Below are 21,754 nucleotides of genomic sequence, written 5' to 3' on the forward strand. Positions count from 1 at the left end.
CTTGAATTATTAGAATACAATTTTTCAAAACAAAACTTTTAATCTCGTTATGAAAATTATTGAGATAAATCAGTATAAACAACCGCTATAAATTTAGTTAAATTTACTATTTAAAAGACAAAAATTAATGTTAATATTTTTATAAACTCTTTTTTATTTTTAATATAAATTTTTATATAATTTTAAGAGCAACAATCAGAGTTCCTGAATACATTTGAAAGACGAAAACTTTTATGGTAAAAATTATAACAAAGTATTTATAGATTGACAATTATTTTAATAATCTAAAAAAAAAGCCTGCAACCACTGAAGTTTAATTATAACAATTTAAATTAAAGCTTTTGCTAATAAACTAAACGCTCTACTGCTGAATAAAATTCTCAGAATTGTTGTTTAGGTTTCATTCCATGTATAAAACATACTAGATAAATGTTTTTTTTTTAATGCAAAAGCTACAAAGACTATTATTGATTTATATTGTAGAAAACTTGATAGATTAACGTTTCTTTTGATATGAATGAGCTTTAAAATCTTAAATCATACTTAAAACACTTACTAGGATTATAAAACAAAAGTTTTTCTGGTTGTAAAAGAGAAGCTTTCAAAAAAAAAAAATAATAGCAGTATATACCAAATTAGATAACTAGTAATATGTAATGTAACTAAAGCTGTTATGGTTTTCGATAATTTAAATAGATCAGTTATACTACATTAAAAATTAAACTAATGTTTTTTTTTGCCCTTAACTTCAAAACACCTAGTGTAGGTTTCAAAATTATTATTCGCGAACTACACTTTAAAGTTTGCGGCCTTTTACGTAACTCACCCAATTTAGATTGAAAACATGCTCGCGGCCCGCACATTTTCCCTTTATATGTTGCACGTGTTCTAATATAAAAGATAAACTATTGAATCACTTGAAAAACTTTTTCATAGTTATTTATTTTACTTAAACGAGTTGTATTCTTATACAAGTGCACCATAATTCGTATAGCTTTTTGTGCGACTTGCTACTTACTAGTATGGTTGTCGAAAAGTTTAACAAATGAGAAAATTTTTTTAAAGAAATTTCAAGGATTGTACCCAAGTCTTTACAGTTAGTAAAATATACAGTTGCCTGCATTTAACTAAAATTTACAAACAAAGCTTTAATTCTAATTCATCCTGAACTACTTTTGTAACTAGTCTCTTTTAGGCTTAAACTTTATTTATGATACATAATTTTATAGTAATATTAACTTTTCAAAAAGTGTTTTCAAACACTATGGTTTTTTTATTCACTATTTTAATATAGATATAAAGCCGTAGCATTTCATTTTGTTATTTAGAAAACTCAAAATGTTACAAATTTATTTAGCCAAAATAAATCAATGAAAGATAAATCTGATATTGTATTCAAAAAATAAAAAGACCAAACAAATAATGAAAAAGCAAAAGAGACAAAAGAAACATTATTAAATCAACAAATACTAAACAGTTTATATTAACTAAACAAATTTAGGTTTTAGCTGTTTATTATGTTTCATAAAAACAGCAATATAGTAGAACCACCCAATCTAAAACATTTTCTTTTCAATATTTGTAAAAACGCTTACACACAGAAAGAATGTAAATTTCTCAAAACAACCACAAATGCTCAATCCTGCCGCATGGTGCTTATCTCCTCGTCCAGCTCCTGCTCGTTCTTGGGCCGGTCGCACTCGAGGGTGGCCGACTTGGTGCAGTTGTCCGTCTTGTATATCCCCACCAAGCGGTAGGCGCACTCGTACATGTTGTTCCGCAGCGATATCACGATGAACTGCGCGTCGCGGGTCCTCTCGACTATGTACCTGTGACGTCACAATTGAAACGTTGAGTGAACGTAAAGTTATGTATTTAGCTACCGTGAGAGATGTCTTTTTTATTTGGTATGTATAATATGAAAACAATGTAATAGAGTAAAATTGTTAAAACTTATCTAGTAACTGTATAATGATGTTTGCTTACAAAACTGTAAAAACATTGTTTTTAATTACAATTAAAAAACAGTTTTTAAAGCAAAAATCTAACAGTGTTTTCAAACAGTTGCAAAATGAAACGTCAATGAACTAAAAACTTATGTCGAAAAGTACTAACCCTTATAAACTTAAGTTTGTAAAAATTTCAAACATAGTTAAGATAATTAACTACTACTTTTGAATATTAAATTAGACGATTTTTTTTTTTTTTCTGCTGAGAGAAGTTCAAAAATAATGCGGAATCCCGATTTTATATAACATTAAAACTGGTTCAACTAGAAGTTTCAATTTGACTGTTTTGTTAGAAGATGTTCGTAACAATTCATGTTGAGTAACACCTTTGTCAAAAAGTACATATAAATAAGACAATGAGAAATTTATAGGTTATGGAAATATATAAACTCAGAAAAAGTTTTTTTTTTTTTTTGTGAAGACATCCAAGTTTCAACACCTATAACTACTATGGTAGAAGCAAGAGTTCTATATTTATCATGAGGAATCTGTTTTGCTAATATTTTAAGATCTCATTTTCTAACCACACTCCTAATAATGCCTCATGCGTATTTCGTTGTATTTGTTAGCACGGTTTTGATTGTATAAAAAATTTTAAAAAAACAGTAGTCATTTTTAACATATGTCGTCACGACTTACTTAGTCAAGTCACTTACTTATTTGTACAAGAGTACAAATTTTAGCATCGCTTACACATTTAAATTATTGTAATGCATATATGAAATAAACAATACATAGTTCAAGAGCAGAGGTGCTAAAATCGCGACCAGCCAACCAAAAGTTTCTGGCTTGCAACGGGCTTTGTGGCTAAAAACGTCTATTGCGGAAAAAAGCAAGTATAAGCTTTTTATCACAAAAGTTTACAAATATGCTTTTCTTTCGATTGTGAATAAAATACTCGACCTATTTTATCTCTATTACATTGGACAATTGCTGTTTATACATACATTTTCAAGTAAAATCATTCAAAAGTTCTGTGGCCCACAAAGGATTGTTTCTGTTTAATGTAGCCGACTTCAACGAAAATTATCACGCCTTCGTAAAGGGATGCCGATCCCAGATTTAGAGTTTATAACTGTGCATTTTTGATGCAAATTGATAAAAACTACTAGGTCAGAAATTATTAAAACAACGTAAATAAAAAGGTAAATTAAATCTAATTAAAAAAAACAAACTAATCACCATAAACAGGCAGAAAATTTAAAGTTAATCTTTTATAGAAAAACATTGATGGTAAAATACGACAATTAAATTAAATAATTTAAATAAAATTTAAAACCTGGCGATGATGGTAACGTTCTTGATGTCGAGGGCGGCGTCGATCTCGTCCATGACGTACAGGGGGGTGGGCCTGTAGTGGTGGAGGGCGAAGATGAGGGCAAGCGACGAAAGCGTTTTTTCTCCCCCCGACAGGTTCCTGATGTTCTTCCACGACTTGTTCGGGGGTCGCACCGTAAAGGAGATGCCCTCGCTGAACGGGTCGAGAGAATCGCACAACTCCAGCTCCGCGTCTCCACCTGGTGGTAGAAATTTACTAAAAGGCAGTTGCTCGATAAGCTAGTTTTGTATCAACTTAACAAGTGTGAAAAAAATAAATTACTTGGAAGGTAAATATAACACCATAAACAGTTTAACTTGAATTCAAAAACTTAATATGTCCGGCTGAAAATAAGTTTTAACTTATAAATAACTTAATATGTCCGGTTAAGTTAAAATTTACATTTACATTAAACAATACACTATTTAATTAGTAAGTTAAGAGAAAATATGTGTTAAAATTACTTATAAAAAGTACTTATAAAAAGTAATTTTTAGTAATCTCTCTCGTTTTAGCACACTTTTTTTTATTCTCTCGTTTTTTTGTGTAAATTTCCACAAATTATTTGTTGCAAAAAATTGTAGAAAAAAGTTGTGTCTAAATAATACGTGTTGCTACGCAACACGTATTATTCCGAACTATCCTTTATTTATCCTCTAACTATCCCTTGATAAGATGTGCATCTGTTACATTGTAATAAATTAACAAAAAAGTGTTATTTTAACACCATTTACTTAGACGTGTTATAATAAATCCTAAACACCAATTGAATTTTGTTGGTAACATTTTTTAAGATACTATACAACACCAATAGACAGGGTTGCCAAAGATTTTTTGTTAATTTTTTCCAGGTTTTATAAGAGGTAAGTTTTTTGGTCTATTCTTAGCATAAAATTAATTTAAAAAACTGTTTTAAATAGTACAACAACATTGAAAAATACTTAAAACTACTTTAAATGTGTTTTTTTATAAAAAAAATTTATGATATAAGATTTTTAATATCTAGTCAAAATTTCGTTACTTTACATGTAAAAATTGTTCAAAACTCCAGGCTTGTTGTTTGAAATTATAGTTTTTTAAGTAACCCTGAGTAGATTTTTTCAAAGATAAGCTTTTTTCACTAAAGATCTGCTTTACTCAGAACACATATTGATGATGAAGTACTGTGAAAGCTGGGTGTTGTAATTTAGTTCAAACCACCATGTAGTGGCTCAAAAATTGAAGCTGCCATTGAAAAGTCTATATCATTCGACATGCCAACAAAACTTGCCCATATTTATACAACATTTTGTAACGAGAACTTATTTTTTTTAAGCCAATGACTTCATTAAGTGCTTCGGAGTGTACATTCTAAAATAAGTTTAAAGCAGTCTTAAAATGTAGATATACTAAAATGCAGCTGATGGCAAACGTCTACTTTTTATCAAAAATCAGTTTTCTGATATTCAAAAAACTGATTTTTGTTAAAAAGTATCAACTAACGGGAGATTTGAAACTTACACTAATATTCCGAGACCTGCTATGGATATTTAAGAACAAAAGTTACGTTGCCAATTAAACTACAAGGAAATTTTATTTCTCATTATTTTTATTTTAAAAATTTTGCTCGCAATCACCAAATACCCGCCTACACCTGATATATCCAAAACATGTTTAATTTAAAATATATTTTTGAAATAAAATATTGCATAAAACTAGTTGGTATCGGAAACAAGTTTATATATTATATCACTTACAGAAAATTTGACCAAGTTTAATTTAATGGCTGGTATTTTAAAATTAATGTTGTTAAATTGTTTACTATTAAAACTTTGTCATATAAAATGTTGTTAACAGAGACTCTTTTTCTATAACACTCCACTTGTTGCAGCTAAAATAGAGATACTTAAAAATTTCCAATATCACACCAAGTTTGATAACTTATAGACAAAAAATACTTTGCGCGTAGATAACAGCATAAAAATGCAAATTTTTAGAAAAACAAATGTTTAAGTTTTTGAAGCTAAACACTCACTAAATTTTATGAACAAAAACTCGTTTGTCATTCTGAAAATAAATAAACAAACCGTAAAAAACATTTCAGCTTTCACGAGGATACCAGGATAACTTTATTGGTGCTTCAAAAAAAAAAACCACCAAACAGCACTCACCCAGCGTGATCATCTGGTAATTCTCCTTCAGCTTGTTGGTGATGATGTTGAAGCCCTCCTGAAACTCCGACAGCCTCCGCTTCCGCAGGTTCTCGTGGATGCTCCTGTACTCCTCCCGCTTCTTCGTCGTCAGGTTCAGGTCGTCCACGCGGTCCAGGTATATCTTCTGCTTCTGTCTGTTGCAAGGAGAAAATTGATGTCAATTGGTAAAACATGACCACGTTGTGACGTAAATTAAAAAATAGAAGAGCATCTTTTGTTCCCGCCTGTGTTTTAATATAGAATATAGCTCTATATCAACAAAATCAAATGTCGTAGATAAGAAGTTATTTTTAATACATAAAAATGTTTATGTTTGTCTTTTACTTTACAGAAAAATATTGCCTTTATAGTTTTGTATTTTATGTTAATGTCAATAAATTTAATTTAATATAAAAATTAATGTCAAATAAATTTTATGAATTTGTCTATAAAATCGAATTTGTAATTTAAACTGAAGTTAAATTGCTAATCAATCATAAAACATAAATTATTGTTGACATAATATAACTTGCTAATTTAAAAATACATGTACAGTCATTGGTTTACCCGTTTTTTTAAAAAATACTAATTTGCACTTTCGTTTTCTGTACTTCAACGTTATGTTTAGTCATAATTAAATTAATGCTTGTACTGTATTAAATCTTGTAAGTATTAAGTTTTTTAAGTGTTGAAAAGTCTAAATCTATAGTTAATTTTAAATAAACGTCTAATTAATTTAGAAGAAGAAATTTATACAGGCACGTCTTGTTCGAAAAAATGACTCAGTAATAAATAAACAACATATAAAAACAAAATAAATTTTTGATAATGTTCAGTTTTATTATAAAATTAATTACTTACTTAACCTATAAAATAAAAACAACGGAATATATGTTAGCACAACACAAATATCTCACTTGAATTCTTCGATGGCGCGTAGATCTGGGGACATGATTTTAGCTTCGCCCTCGAGCAGCAATATTTTAGCTTCGACGGCTTCGTGATCTTCCAGCTGGTCCAGTTCCTCATCTGTGTATTCCTTCAGCGGGTCCACCGTTTCCCCTGTATATCAGTTGCCAAGTGATTAATTGCTTGTATGAGTATTGGCCTAGCTATATGTATTAAGTGTGTATATTGTGTTAACTGAGTTTAGTTTGTTTACACATGTGAATCTTTCTACTGTAAGTTAAATAATTAATAAGCGAGAAACTCACTTAAAGTTAGTACTGTAAATTTCCATATAGTTTAATTTTATTTTTTGAAAACACATACCTTATGTTTTGTAATAAAAATCAAACATAAGATTGGATATGTTTATTAAAAATACACACATTATTTTTCACTTTGTTTTTAAAAGCACAAAACTACAAAAAAAAAGTAAGATTATAAAAATATTATGTTTATTATCATTATGTTATCATTAAAACTTCAATTAGTAGTTAAGACAAGCATCCGGAAATTTTGGTTAGGTATTTTTTAAACTCAATTAATAATCAAATGTTATACTAGACGGGAAATAACTAAGGGCTACTTTTTTTTTTTTTTAACTTTAAGTTTTAAACTTATAAAACACAAATTAATTAGAAAAATATTGAAACATAAATTACCTAAAGTATTAATTTAATGTATAACATAAACTTGTAACTCTAGATATAAATTCGATATTCATTGGTAAAATATTTGATGAGCAATACGCAACTATGCTTTTCTTTCTACAATTTGTATTAAAACGTACTTTAAGGTGCCCGCAAAAATTTTACAAGTTTTATGCAAGTTTCAACCCATCTGATATTACGCCAACCACTCGGAAGTGGCTCAAAAATTAATGATAAGAAGTGTAGTTTAAATTGAAGGAAAATTGCTTGAATCTATATAAGTTTTCGAATTGATATTTTGCTTTTTTCAGAGCATGACGTCACGAGGTGAAAATTTTAACACACATTGTTGTATAGTACAACTTAAAACTTTACAATCATTCTATCAAAATATTAAAACATTAATACTTTAATGTATCACCTACAAAGCTAAAAAATAAATAAGTCTGCCTATCAAAAAAATCACAGTCCCAGTCTTTTACAAACACTTCGAAAAGACTTTCGTTTGTTAAAAAACATTCTTAATCTCTTTGAATAAGAATTGACAACGTTTATTTTTTGATAAATGAAAGATCTTTCGAAGTGTTTGTAAAAGACTGAGACAATAATTTTTTTGATGGTTCCAACCATTTTTTTTGTTTAATCAATTTTTCAATCTTGTCCGGTCTTTAGAATCAAAGAGGCAGACTACCTTCATCCCAACATTTTATACTATTGAATAGTAAAACTTAAAATTTTATAACCTATCTATCGAAAAACTAAGCCGATATTTAAATGTATCACCTAAACAGCTTTCATATTAGTAAGCTTTCAATTCCTAACCAAATAACTCACATCTGAACCATTGACCATTTTTTGACTATTTCTTAATGCTTTGATTTTTTAGTCAAACTATTATATAACTAAAGTTAAAAACATTCCCAAAATTTTTTTGTAAATGTATTACAATAAGCTCTGATATAATAAATCTCGGACTTTACTTTAAAACAAATAAAATTTGTCTAAAAATTTCCAAGTGAAGAATACTTTCCTTTAGATTTGCTATTCAAACCAATTTGGCTGCCCTGCATATTTCGTTGAAATGGTATTTAACAAAAAAAAAATACTGTTATAATTTCTAAAATTTCCAGCATTGTATTTATTTTGCTAAAAATATTAAACACAGTTGATTAAACTGCCGTCCAAAACGCGCCGCCACATTTTTAACACTTTTGGCTGACAACAACAAAACTAGCACTTCTCTGAAATTAAATTACAAACTTATTTAACTTCAAAGCACAATAAACCACTGAAACAGTCGATGGGGTGGAGTTTGAGCTGACAACAACAACAAAACTAGCACATACCAAAAACAAATCGTAACTCATTTAGTTTACAACTGAAACATCAAACCGTCTATGGGGTGAAGCTTGAGCGTGGCCAGCCTCTGCAGGTACCGGTTTATCTTGTCGCTCGCCTCGCTCAGCTTCACCTTGTCCCTCTCCTGGTCCTTCCGCAGCAGCTTCAGCCTCTGCGACATCTCCGATTCCTTCTTCTCCTTCTCTTCCAGCAACTTCGAAGCCTGTGAGTTAATCAACTCGGTTTTTGATCATTAAAAAGTTTTGTGTTGTAAGATACGTTGAAGTAAGAATGATCAGACTTGTTTAGTAAAATTTTATATGTTTGTTATAATAGTTACTTATATTTTACTTGTTTTGTACACGACTTTTAACAAAATTCCATTTTGTTACTTAGTTACCAAGAAGTTATTATTGTTTATGAAAATATATAACTTAGGGACTTCTACAAAAAATCCTTATTGTACCACAAACCTCATAAAAAATGCAGTAGGAAAAGTATTTCGGAATGCAGAAAACTTGTTTTAAACATCAGTCAATGGCATGTAAAAGTTAATTACTAAACAAGTCAATGCGCATTTTGAAGCTTTAGATATCAATTCAAGTTTGAAAAATAATTGAAGATGATACTTGTGAATATTTCACTGCAAACATAATATCTTTGTGAAGCCAGTTGGTTCATTGAGATGATATAAAATAAAGGGCTTGGTCATACTAGACAGTTTATCTATTTAAATTTATAAAACCTTGATAGAACTTTTTCCAGCCGAGGAAAATCTGTTTTTATAAGCTTGAATGGTTACAAAAGCAATACGAAAAAAAAATCCCAACCTCCTTATATTTTCTCAAATGTTTAAATTAAAAGAGCTTTTTTTTTTTTATTATAGAGCATCACGCCAACAAGTCGAAATTTTCCACCATTAATTTCAAGCACATTTCAGCGGAAAAACAAAAAATATCCCAAACCTCCCGGATCCTGTCGTGCAGCTTCTTTCCTTCCTCCTCCAGCTCGGCCTGCCGGTTAATGACGCTTTCTCCCCTCCCCTCCAGCTCCTCGTTGTCCACCTCCAGCTGCTTCTTCTCCTCCTCCGTCTGCGCGATCTCCTCCTCGCCCTTCGATATCTGCTCCTTGGTCTTCTGCAAGTTCCTGCCCACCGTCTTGATCTGCGCCTTGTTCCTCGCGATGTCCGACGTCGCCTTCTCCAGCCGCTCCCTGACGTCGTCGACCTGCGAGATTGTCATAAAATTAAATAACTACACTTTCACTTGTATGACGTCACAAACGACATATATTCAAATAACTTCACTTATTAGGTATTTTCAACGATGTGTAGATAATTTGCATTATTATTTATGTGCACATTATTTTTTTTAATAATTTCTCAAGTATATTCATAGATGTGTAAATAGTTTAAAAACTCTTTAAATATGTGGAAAATTAAGATTGGTTCATAATTCTAAACAAGATAAAAACATTTCAGATTTGGTTTTGAGATATTTTCAACTTATTCAAAATTTACTCGATTCTAATAAAAATGCAACAAAAGTCGAACTTCGTCTTGAAACTTCTGCACCCTCTTCTTCCTCAGCTTCTCAATGTCCTGATCGATCTTCTTGATCTTGTCCTCGAAGCTCTTCGTCTTCCCCTTGGACTTCTCCCACACTTCCTCCAGCCTCTTTATCTCCTTCTTCAGCTTCTTCTCCTCCTTCTCGTCCGGCTTGGAGTTCTTCAATTCTTCTTTCAACTTGGGAAGCTGGTCTTGGAACGAGCTGATCATGATGCGGTCGTTCTTCACGTTCGCCTCAACTGTTAAACAAAAATAATTTTTAACTATTTTTTTTTTAGTTTTTTGCAAATAATGTTAGACAATAGAACTGACTACTACGAGCACTAATTTTCAATAAAAACTAACCAATAATAGTTTAACCTTAAACGTAAATTTCTTTATACTGATATAATTTCTTCAAAAACCGGTGAAACTTTAACAAACTTAAAGAAAAATTAAAAATATATTTCAAACCTTTCACGAGTTCCTGCTGCAACTTTCTCATCTCCGTCAACTCGCTCCTGATTTCCTTCTCCAGCTGCGACACCTTCTCGTTCACCTCCCTCATTTCCGCCTCCAGCTGCTCGTACCCCTGCTCCTTCTCCCTCAGCTCCTTGTCGCTCACCTCGCTGTCCTGCTTGCACGTGGCCCCCATCCTCCCCCTGGCCACCGTTCCTCCCCCCGACATCGTGCCGCTGTTGTCGATCAGGCTGCCGTCCAGGGTCACCACACGCCACCTCTTCCTCGCCCCGTACGCCACTTTCTTGGCCGCGTCCAGGTTGTCCGCCACCAGCGTGTCCCTCAGCGCAAAGTAGAACGCCAACGAGAACTCCTTCTTCTTCGGATCGACCAGGTCCACCAAGCGGGGAAGCCCCCTGACTTCGTTGGGGTCCGGCCTGTTGTTCAGCCCCCGCTCGTAGTTGCGCATCTTGTCCATGGCGATGAACGTCGCCCTGCCCACGTTGTCCCTCGCCAGCGCCCTGATGCACTTCTTGGCGGTTTCGGTGTCGTGGACGACGTAGTGGTCCAGGGCCGAGCAGCAGGACGATATGGCCGCGTCGTACTTGGGGTCGATGCCGCCCAGGTCGCCCAGCCTCCCGTGGATTCCCCTTATCTCGTCGTTCGACTTCAGCTGGGAGATGTAGGAGTGGACCCGACCGCGCGACTGGTTGCTCTGCCTGTTGTGGCGGATCTCCTGCAGGTTGGACCGCACCCTCGCCATCTCCTGCTTGATCTCGTTCTTCCTCTTTGCCAGCTCCTCCACCTCCCTCTGCTTCTCCTTCACCCCCATCAGCTCCCGCATCCTCTTGTTGATCTCCGCCACCCGCTTCTCTCCCCACTCCAGGTCCTCCGCGTGCTCTTTCTCCTTCTCCTCGCACTCCCTGACGGCGTCCAGCGCCTGCTTGTGGTTGCTCTCGAATATCTCCAGCTCGGTCTTCTTCAGGTCGACTTTCTCCTTGCACTCGTTCGCCTCCTGCTGCACTCCCATCATTCCCTGCACCGTCTTGTCCTTTTCTTCCTGTTTTTGGGGTGAAAACAGCAGCTGAGTCAAATCGTTCCAACATAAATCCAATAAATTTAATCCCAGTTCTATGACCCCATACTTTGACCAATAAATTAATTTTTTGAATACAATGATCTTGGAAGATAAACATCAACATGTTTAATTTGTTAAGACTTTTCATGTTTTATTTCCTTATTGTAGAGAATATTTATAGTTCATTTTAACACTTATGATATAATAACATTTACAAACTCTAAACTTAAACCTGGGTCGCTACATTTCAAGTCTTTTCTATAAGTGTAAAATTATATAAATAATTTAACAACCCTGACGCTATTTATTGTAACATTCAATGCTTGATTTTATCTTGTATCAAGTACTGTGACTAACTTATAACTGAAACTAATTGTCAAAGCCCTCAATCATAATCGGAATAGCTTGTACTTATTAATCTTACTCATTAAACTCCCATTGCTGTTGACAAATTCTGCCAAGTATATGTTCATTATTCTTTGATGTGACTTTTTTATACGGCTAAGAACTAAAAAGGTCCCTTCAGTATAAACAATAATAAAAAAACATTTTAATATTGTTTTAGTAAAATGCATTCAACTTTTGAAAACTGAGAGTTTATTTATATTAGTACCAACACTTGACAACCCTGTTTACTTGTACAAAACTTGAATATTTCTTTTAATTTTTTTATAAATAACGACGAGCTTCAAATGAAAAAAAAAAACACTTTATAAAATTGACCTCATAATGAAATGTTTGTAACTCTATTTCAAAATAAACTAATTCTTACTTATCTCATTTAAAATGAATCAACACCCATGTGCTTCTAGTGCGGAAGTGGGCAATCTAAAGCTCATCAAATAAATTTTCAAATTGATTTTATTTCGAGTACACAGTAGTGCTTATCAATTGGCTATATAATACAACTTAATTTCTAAACAGTTTCTTTCAGTATATATATTCAACCGACCCACAAAAACGAATCAAACCCCCAAAAAATACTTAATAAATTTGTCGACCAGAAAAACTTCCAATCCAACCTGCATGACGGCCGACTCCTTGTTGAACTGCACCAGCTTCTCGTGCAGTTTCTCCTCAACCTCTTTCCTCCTCCCCTCCAACTCCTGCTTGTCCTGCTGCAGCTCCGCGATGGTCTCCTCCAAGCTTTCCGGCTCCTTCTCCAACGACTCCAGCTTCTTCTTGTCCTGTAATTATTTTTAGTTTAACTTAATTCTTAGTGAAAAACAAGCAAAAAATTCATTTTACATATAAAGAAAAGTAGTTTGTTAATGTTCCTATAGACATATCTTCTAATATAAATATTTTACCAACTAGATTAAGTAGATGTAAATGTTAGTAAAAATAAACTAATTAATATTATGTCTAAAATTTTAGATAGTTTTTATCAATATCTTTAACTTTATCATTTATTAAAGTTTATGGTATGCAAATAATTCATTTGGACATATTATTAAAATTCCTTTTCAACATCTTAAGTAGTGTATTACCTATTAACTACAAATACAAAAAAACCTTTAACTTTAAATAACTTGTAAATGTGTATTTTTGATATTATTATTTTTTATTTGTGTAAATGAAGTTCAATAACTCAACTTTAAAGTAATAAATTATAATTATTTTCAATTATTTTTTTAATATATTAGTATTGAACTGTATTTGAAATATCATATTTTATTGTGAATCTTGTTATGTTTTATGCCGAGTTATATAAATATGGTAGTTTAAGTTTTTAATCTTAAAGTCTGAGAAACTTATCATTCAACGCTTTGAATTAATATCAAGTATAATGAAAATATTATTTATATTAATACAATGATATAAATTGTGCAACAGATAATTTTTTTTGAATCTTCTATAAAATAGATAAAAATTATTCTAAACATACCAGCTACAACAAATTAGTTAAGTTTAACAGGATACTTATTTAATAACACTTTTTTGTAACAAATGACAAAATACATATACATATATATGTATAACATCTGAAAACTGCACTTGAAGTCTGATAAAAATTTCAAAAACTGATCAACTCAATTGAAAGAAACAAACTTTGTGCAGCTTGGCGGTGAGCGCCTTCAGCTTGTTCTTCTTGTGCTTCTTGTCCTCGAATATCTTCACGTTCAGCTTCTCCAGCTCCCGGAACTCCTGCTCCTTCTGCTGCACCTCCCTGTCGACGCGCTCGTGCTTCCTGTGCAGCTGCCTCACCTCCTTCTCCGCCGCCTGCCGCTCCTCCTTGCACGACTTCAGCTTCGCCGCCTCCTGCTGCGCCTCCTCGCTCAGCTTGCCCAGCGCCTCCTCCGCTTCGCACTTCATCTGTTTGCGTTTTTAGGATTTTTACAGGTTTTCAAAATTTCTCCCACGTTTTTGAAAGCACACATATTTGGGTCTACTTTTAGTTAAAAGTTTTTTTTTCTCAATTTCTATAGTTTTCCAGGTTTTTCAGCCCAAGTTGTAAAATTCCAAGTTCCCCTGTTTTTAGGAACTTTGTTTAAATTTTTTTAGTCACGCTGAGATTTTGAATTTTAAAAACATTTATTTTATTATCCGTTCGAATACCAATTGTTTTTTTCAGCGTTATTGCTTTTAGATTAGTTGTTTCTTTTTAATTCAAACCAGAGTGGTTTGATGTGTCAAACCATAGTTTAGTTTGTGAAAATCAAACCTTTGTAAACAAAGTTAAACAAATAGCATCAAAGTTCCACAAACACTAACTTCTTGGAAATAATAGTACAGATTAAAACATATTTAAATGATAAAAAAACATGTGAAACATTTACTGCAGTTACAAAATCATAATACCATAACTTATTCTAAATTTTCATTTTTAGAAAATAAACAGAGATCTCAACTACTAGAGAAGAAATAATTTATTTTATAATTTCAAGACTTTATAATGCATTCTGTTTGAATAATTTTGTAAGCACCGACGAGGTCTTTGACCGGAACTTAGTTTGCAAAAGTCTTGAAAGAATAAAATACACTTCAATTTATAATAACTTATGCCTTCTAAATAACAAATAAACAACCAAATGCGTTACACAACAAGATTTTTATCAACTGACAAATGTATTTGAGGATATCAACGTACAATGCATTAAAATTACAGTACAGATTAAAATATATTTAAAATGATAATCGACTTGCGGAACATTAACACAATGACAAAAACATAATATTATTATTATTGTAAGTTTATTGTCATGCGATGGACCCAGGCGTCAAAACCTAGGCCACTTATACAGAAAGACATACAACAAAAAGACAAAAATAAACCAAAATTGTACATTAAAAATTAAAAACAAAAACTGAGTTTAACTAATTAAAGTTTAAAAATTAACATAAAAACACCAAAAATTATAACACAAAATTTATAATTCCGGTGCTTCCGAAAAAAGAACAACAATATCCTACTTCAACTTCACCCGAACAGATGGTTTCACTCCAAAACTGGTTTCACTTTCATTCGAACGACTGGCTTCACATTATTTGAACAACTGGTTCAGCTTTCATTTGAGTAACCGGCTTAACTTTTATCCATACAACTTGTTTCACTTTTATTCGTATAACTAGAACCGCTTTTATATGAACAACGTTTTTCTTTTTTCTTAGGAGAGCCTGCTTCATATTTACTTTCAAATCTTTAATACTCAGATAACTCAGCGTTTGTTGGACTTTCGTAGTAGCTGATAAATGTTGAGAACACTGACTATAAACAAAACTTAAGAACCCAAGGCCTCTAGCACTTTAATAGCCCAATAAACTATGTATTAAGGAACAGGTTTTGTTATACACAGAGGAAAGGCGCCGCCAATAAAATAAAGTTATAGGTTAAACCAAATTAGACAAATACAATCAGTGGTTAATGAAGATTATAATTTTTTTTAATCGAAACCCACTTAAAAACAAATAAACAACCAATTGCGATGCACATTATTTTCATCAACCAATGCAAACAAACCATCTGGTAGCTCTGCTTGGACTGCTGGTACGACACGGACTGCAGCCGGACCTTCTCGTTGACCTTCTTCAGGTACCTGACGCACTCGTCCCGCATCGGCTCCCACCTCTCCTTCTCCTTCTCCACCAGCTTCAGCCGCGACAGCTTCTCCTTCCTCTCCTCGTCCAGCTTCTCCACTCCCTCCTCCACCCTGTCGATCGCCTCCTTGTACCTTTCAACGTTTTATTTTTTCGATTTTTTTTTTTGATAATTTTTTTTTTCGATTTTTTTTTTTGTGGCTGGCATGTTTGACTTTGTGCTCACTGAGGTTACAGAGGTTAAAATTTTGAGTTTAAAAGAATTTTATTGCATTTTTGAAAAAAAAATCTTTTTTTATCTAAACGGAGTTATAAATCGCATCAGGCTTAAAAACTGTCAGTGTGCCTAAAAGCCAGTAACTAAAAAACTTTCGTTTTAAACTTTAGTAACACAAGTTTCAGGAAACAAATGAGAAACTTGAGAGGTAAGAAACTAGTGACACAAGAATTACGATCTTGATAATTATCGTAGAAGCACGATCTACGTACCTGTTGGTGCCGATGATGTCTTCCAAATACTCCAGCATGCCCTCACCGCCCGCCTCTTTGGCCATCGGCTTCATCAGCGATATCTGCTCAACTTCACCCTACGCATGTTAACAGTTTTTATTTGAGTTTTTTTGGAAAACAACGGTTTGGTAATAAAGGTTTTTAAGAACTACAGAGGAATTAATTTGTACGTCTTGTAGACCTTTTGAATTTTATGCTACGAACCGTTAAGTTTATATTTACAATATTTTAAATTTGATTATAAACATTAGTAGAACTGAAGTATGTTTCGAATATATTAAATTGATAAAGTTTTGTTCAAACTTCTGATTCTAAAAACACTACTAATCTTTTAAGTGTAAAAAATTCTACCAGGCATATGGATTTCAAAGCTATGTTTTAAAAAAAAAGTATAACAAAAATAAGTTACTAATCATCTTGCATATAGCCTAACTAGGATTATATAGATTTTTGTAAATATTAATGCTTTATGGTTACAAAATATCGCAAATTTAAAAAATGTCTGCGTTTAAGGAAAACCTTCAAAAGTATCTAATGCTATTCAATTACTAATTAAAGACATAGGAGGTTCACCATATTTTTACAATTTTTGAAGATTTATCTTAGCTATCAGAAACTTTACCGCTTAAAAAAACTTAAAGCAGCTTTTGAGATGAAAGAGATCTAAACGACTGATTTCGATAGGTTTCTTCTTAAAAAGGCGCAAATTAAAAAAGAATTTAAAAAATTATACTTCAATAAAAGTCTATATGCATTTTTACACCCATGTTTTTCAATTTTCTACTAAAACCGTTACTATTTTAAAATCTTTTAGGGTAGGTATTTTTTTCATTTTAAATTATTTTAGTAAAATCGCCAGCTTTTATCTAAAATTTTTGCTTATTTATTTGTTAATAAGTTTATATTCTATTCTGAATTTTTTTAAAATACAATGAAATAATTGAGGTCCATACGTTTGTATTAGTAACCTTTTACAAAAATTACTTTACTTTAAAAACTAATAAAAAGTTTGTATTATTTAGATACTGACTTTTAATTTTCACTTTAAGCTCGTATATAAGACCTTATGTTATCTCGTGAAAAATAAATTGCACTCATCTCCTAATTATGTACTTAATTTAACAGTATTTTGTACTTTTACTAAGATTAATACATTCAGGAAACATAAGACTATGTTTGCAAAAAGTCTGTTAAACTCTACGTTATTAAGCTTCAAGAAATTAAAAAAGCTCCAAAAATTTAGTACTTTTAGGTATCTAATTGCATTTTGTGTTTGTAAATATGATCATTTTTACCTTTAACTTTAAGTTTATAAAGTGTTAAAACTCTTAAAATATGTTATATATTTTCAAATTTACTATTTTATAAAAAATCTCTTTATTGAAGAATAGATTTACAATGGAACTTTAATAACATAAACTATAACAAATTAGGTAGTTGAAGCCACAAACAGAAAACACAACAATTACTTTTAAGTTTCAATGACATAAATGAAGTAAATAATTTTAAAAAAGTAAAAACTAAATAATCAGCTTTTAATTAATAAAACAATGTAAAAATGTTAATTGTAAGACTACATTTTAATACCTTTAGAACATATAAAAATTAGACTTAGCTTAATAGCAACAAAAAAAAAGTTATTACTTTTGATTAAGTACTGCTATAGAAATAAAATACTATTAGATGATTTTTAAGCAAACTTATATCATTTTTTAATTTAAGGTTAAAAATTAAATTGATTTTGTGATGTTTTACACTTTACACAAGGAGTTAACATTACTTTAAAAAAGATTTTATAGCATTTATTATGAAAACACTGATATTTCACAACTTAAATAAACAACATACTACTTTTCCAACAGAGAAAAAGATGTGAAATAAATAATAAAAACTATGTCAAACAAAAACTTTGCCAAGAAAAGATTAATCCTTATCAATAAAAATCATTTAAAAATTTTCAAGTTATTTTTGTTTACATTTTATAGTAGTCAATGATGTTAATGACGTTTGTAAAATAGCAAATTAACTTTTTTAATCATATATTGGTTAATTTGGTATTTGTTTTAATTTTTCTTCTGTGTATAAAGTTTGAGCTTTTTTTTTCAAGCTTTGTCTTAAGCTGTGCAAAAACCTGCATATGACCAGCAACTGAGAAAATGCTGAAAAAACTATTAACTACCAATAGAAAATATTCCCTATTTTTATTCCCAACAGTTTATTTCAGTATAATAAGCAGGTATTAAGGGCATAGGGGGGAAAACACCTTTTTTTGGTTTTTGATCTTATTTTATATAGTTTTTACTAAGCTACAAAATGCTTTTTACAGATTCAAAAAATTCAAAATATTTTTTAGATATAGCCGGTCAAAGTCGGAGGCAACAATAGGTTCCTTATGGGAGGCGCAAACTAAAACGGCAAAAATAGACTATTTCACTAAAAATCTATCTTCTCCTACGTTTTTTGAGATAACTACCTCAAATTTTTAGGACATTTTTAACACTTGATATTCTAGCGTCGACAAACGCTATTTCTGTAAAAAGGTGTAAACAATGATGTGAAACCTGCAGAATGAGGAATCTGTTGTGGAGAAGGTCGATGCCGACGTCCTTCAGCAGCTTGGCCACCTCTTTGAAATGCACCTTCTTCTGGTTGATGTGGTACTGGGACGAGTTGTCCTTGAACGCCGTCCTGCTCACCTTGAACCTCGAATCGGCCACTTCCTCGTAAGTGCCGTCCGGCTTGTCCATCACCTGAATTATTGTGGATGTAGAATTGTTACATACTGATTAACATTATACTTGTGTGTTTATAAATGAATAATGCTATTTTGTAGGTTTTTACATAACAATTAAGGTTTGAATAAACATTTGCAGAATTATATTTTCTTTACATTCTGCACTGTGTTACTGTTACGTATATAGTTTATGCATTATTGTAGTTTTTGTTAAACCAAACTGTTTTCTATACAATTTTTTTTTATTGTTAACAACTAAGAGCTTTCTAAAGTGGGTGTATCACCTCTTGATTTGGGAGTTACTAATGTAAAATTATTAAGGAAATGATCTGTTTATTAGAGAATTAAACATATTACTACCAACAAACCCAATTACGAATAATTTTACATTTCCTCGTGATACACTTTAAAAAACTGTAAAACATTTAATATCAAAATAATAAGTAATACTAGGCTAAGTTGCTCAAATATAAGGTGTACTTTGTCTCATTCAATCACTATTATGCATTGTTTGTGTTAAATGAATAACTTACATAAATTTATTAAGTTTTTGTATAAACTGATTAGTAAATTTGTAACACTAAAAAAAAACATAACCAAACTCATCTCATAACTAGTTCAACGATAGCCAACATGTTAAAAAAATTATTAATTAGCTTCATTTTAGAAGAAACCAATGCTTACCTTAGCAAAGTGCACTTCAACACAGCACGAAGTGAAGTTTCTGTGATTTTCACTGGAGTGAATGAGAACTGATACTTTCTTCGATCGGATCTTCTGAGCTCTGAAGCCAAAGACAAACAGCATTGAATCGATCACATTCGATTTTCCGCTCCCATTCGGCCCAATTATGCAGGAAAAACTGTAAAAAAAAATCTCAGTTTAATAACTAAACCATGAATACACTTTGTTGTTGCTTCAGGAAGTAGTGCAATAAAATTAAATAACAAAGGCTAACTAATGCAATAGTTATATTATATTTATATATAGTAATTTTTAAGTTTAGTAAATCAGATTATTCAAATAAATTATAAGTATAATAAAAAATTTAATTTTGATTAAAATTTTTAGAAAGTAATGTTTTAGTGTTACTTATATAAAATATTTTCTATACTATAAAGTGTCTTTATAACTGATTAACTTCAAAGCTAGCTAGAGCAATTATAAAATTTTCTGAGGAATTATTAAGACATCACACAACATTTAATTTTCATAAATCAATGTTATTACAAATAGTTATTTTTCGTTTTAATTATTATTAAACTACTAATTGTTAAACTATTTGAACTAATAATGTATTATTTAACTATTTGGTCTCTACACAAAATTTATAGTAAATAAAAATAAAAGCAGTTGTTTTTCAATGCAATTATCAAATTAATACAACATTCTCAAACCATAAACATAATCATTAGAAAAATTTTAATTTACTTTTAATTTAATCAGTCATGACAAATCAAGTGAATAAGGTAGAAACTAATTAATTTGAAAAAAAGAATAAATAATACTAAACATTCTTTTGAAATCTAAAAATTCAAATCAAAATACTTGTAATACTTACAAAAAGGTATAAACTAGTTATTGCATTACAAATATTAAAAATAAGTAGTTTCATTGGTTTTTTAGAGATACTAAAAACCAATACAAAAACAAAAAAAAAACCGAAAATAACAATGGGTTGACAAATATTAACAGGCGCATAAAAAAAAATGAAAACCAGAAGTCTTTTTATTGCCATCATAGTTATCTAAATATATATACAATATCTAAATTTAACTAAACCAAAAATGTCAAAATTAAGTTCATTTCAAAAGCTGCTATGTAAAATTATTTAAGTTTTAAACAAGAGCACTGACCTCTGGTGGAAGGGACCAAGTACAATTTCCCCGGCGTAGCTTTTGAAGTTCCTGTTGACAATGTGGGTGATGACCAGCCTCGGGTCGCCCACTTTCTTCTGTCCGAAGACGTGGGGCGGGGGCTGGACGTATATGCCGTCGGGAAGTGTCACTTCTGGCAACGTCACCCCCTTGCCGTATGTCACCTCCGGGAGGTGAGTTATTTTCTCTATGGCCTGGTCCAAGTCCATTTAACGCATTTAGTAAAACTGACTGCAAATGAGTGTATTGTTTATTAATAGAGTACATGCTTGAGTTAAAGTTATTTTTTGTGTCATTGGATTTATTATTATTTATACCAACATGAAAAACAAATTTTTAATAGTTTCTTAAAACTTTAAACAAAAAAAAAAGTAATAAAACTAATTTTGTTGAAAAAAAACTAAATATTTGACAACCATTTTTTAGTACAAAGAGTATTTTATTATACTACCATTTTCTAGTATGTGATCAAATTATTTTAATAGAAGCAGTGTACACAATCAGAGTTGCCATTCAATGAGACAAAAAACTGTCTCAAGTCATTTTGAGTATTTTCAAATCCTACATACGGTTTTCATGTTTAAGGCTCAAAACGTTTTATCTATTATAGTATCTAAATTATTTTCATTTTAATTTTATTTTATGCCACTGTAATTTTTTTAGAGTTAAAAGTTTATTACAAAGTTTTTTTTTTCAGTTAACAGCTTATTCAGTAACAGCTTATTCAGTATAAATAGTTTTTAAAATTAAAGGCTCCAATGATCCTTTGTGTGTTATAGTTTTAATTTTATTTAGTTGTTTGCCTTCAAGCTAATAATGTTTTTTAAATAAGTTTAACATTCAGTATAAGTAAGTTCTAATTTAAAGACTCAAAAGTTTCTCTGTATATTATAGTATGTAAGTAGCTTGTTTTATTCCTTAATTTTTGAGCCACTAATGCTTTTTTTAATATAATAGTTTCACAATCAGTATTTTAAAAGCCTAAACCCATAGTGTTTATTTAGTATTTTATTCAAATTCTTGATTAAGTTTCTAATTAACATAATTTACAATTTATAATTTACTTGTTTTGTTTTGCTTT

The 21,754-nt window shown here is 31.1% G+C and overlaps 1 protein-coding gene across 1 annotated transcript; it reads right to left on the reverse strand.

Annotated features, from left to right (window-relative positions):
• Positions 1–1,555: 1,555 nt before the first annotated feature.
• Positions 1,556–20,895, reverse strand: LOC145837128 (structural maintenance of chromosomes protein 4-like). Its single transcript, XM_082944895.1, has 15 exons — positions 20,653–20,895; positions 19,481–19,658; positions 18,624–18,812; positions 16,042–16,139; positions 15,476–15,686; positions 13,567–13,830; positions 12,537–12,701; positions 10,452–11,496; positions 9,984–10,237; positions 9,397–9,657; positions 8,486–8,654; positions 6,416–6,560; positions 5,478–5,653; positions 3,289–3,526; positions 1,556–1,829 (listed from the first exon to the last, which is right to left on the reverse strand). The coding sequence occupies exons 1-15, from the start codon at positions 20,880–20,882 to the stop codon at positions 1,637–1,639; spliced, it is 3,816 nt and encodes a 1,271-aa protein (XP_082801021.1). The 5' UTR covers positions 20,883–20,895; the 3' UTR covers positions 1,556–1,636.
• Between the last annotated feature and the right edge of the window lie 859 nt (positions 20,896–21,754).

The sequence above is a fragment of the Thalia democratica genome, chromosome 5, assembly GCF_965202585.1.
Source record: "Thalia democratica chromosome 5, ktThaDemo2.hap1.1, whole genome shotgun sequence".
Taxonomy (NCBI): Eukaryota; Metazoa; Chordata; class Thaliacea; order Salpida; family Salpidae; genus Thalia; species Thalia democratica.

Coding starts and splice junctions, on each gene's coding strand:
- LOC145837128 (XM_082944895.1), bottom strand. CDS start 20,882: ATGGACTTGGACCAGGCCATAGAGAAAATAACTCACCTCCCGGAGGTG. Junction 15,687..16,041: donor GACATCATCGGCACCAACAG/GTACGTAGATCG, acceptor AAACGTTGAAAG/GTACAAGGAGGCGATCGACA. Junction 6,561..8,485: donor CAAGCTTCACCCCATAGACG/GTTTGATGTTTC, acceptor ACTGATATACAG/GGGAAACGGTGGACCCGCTG.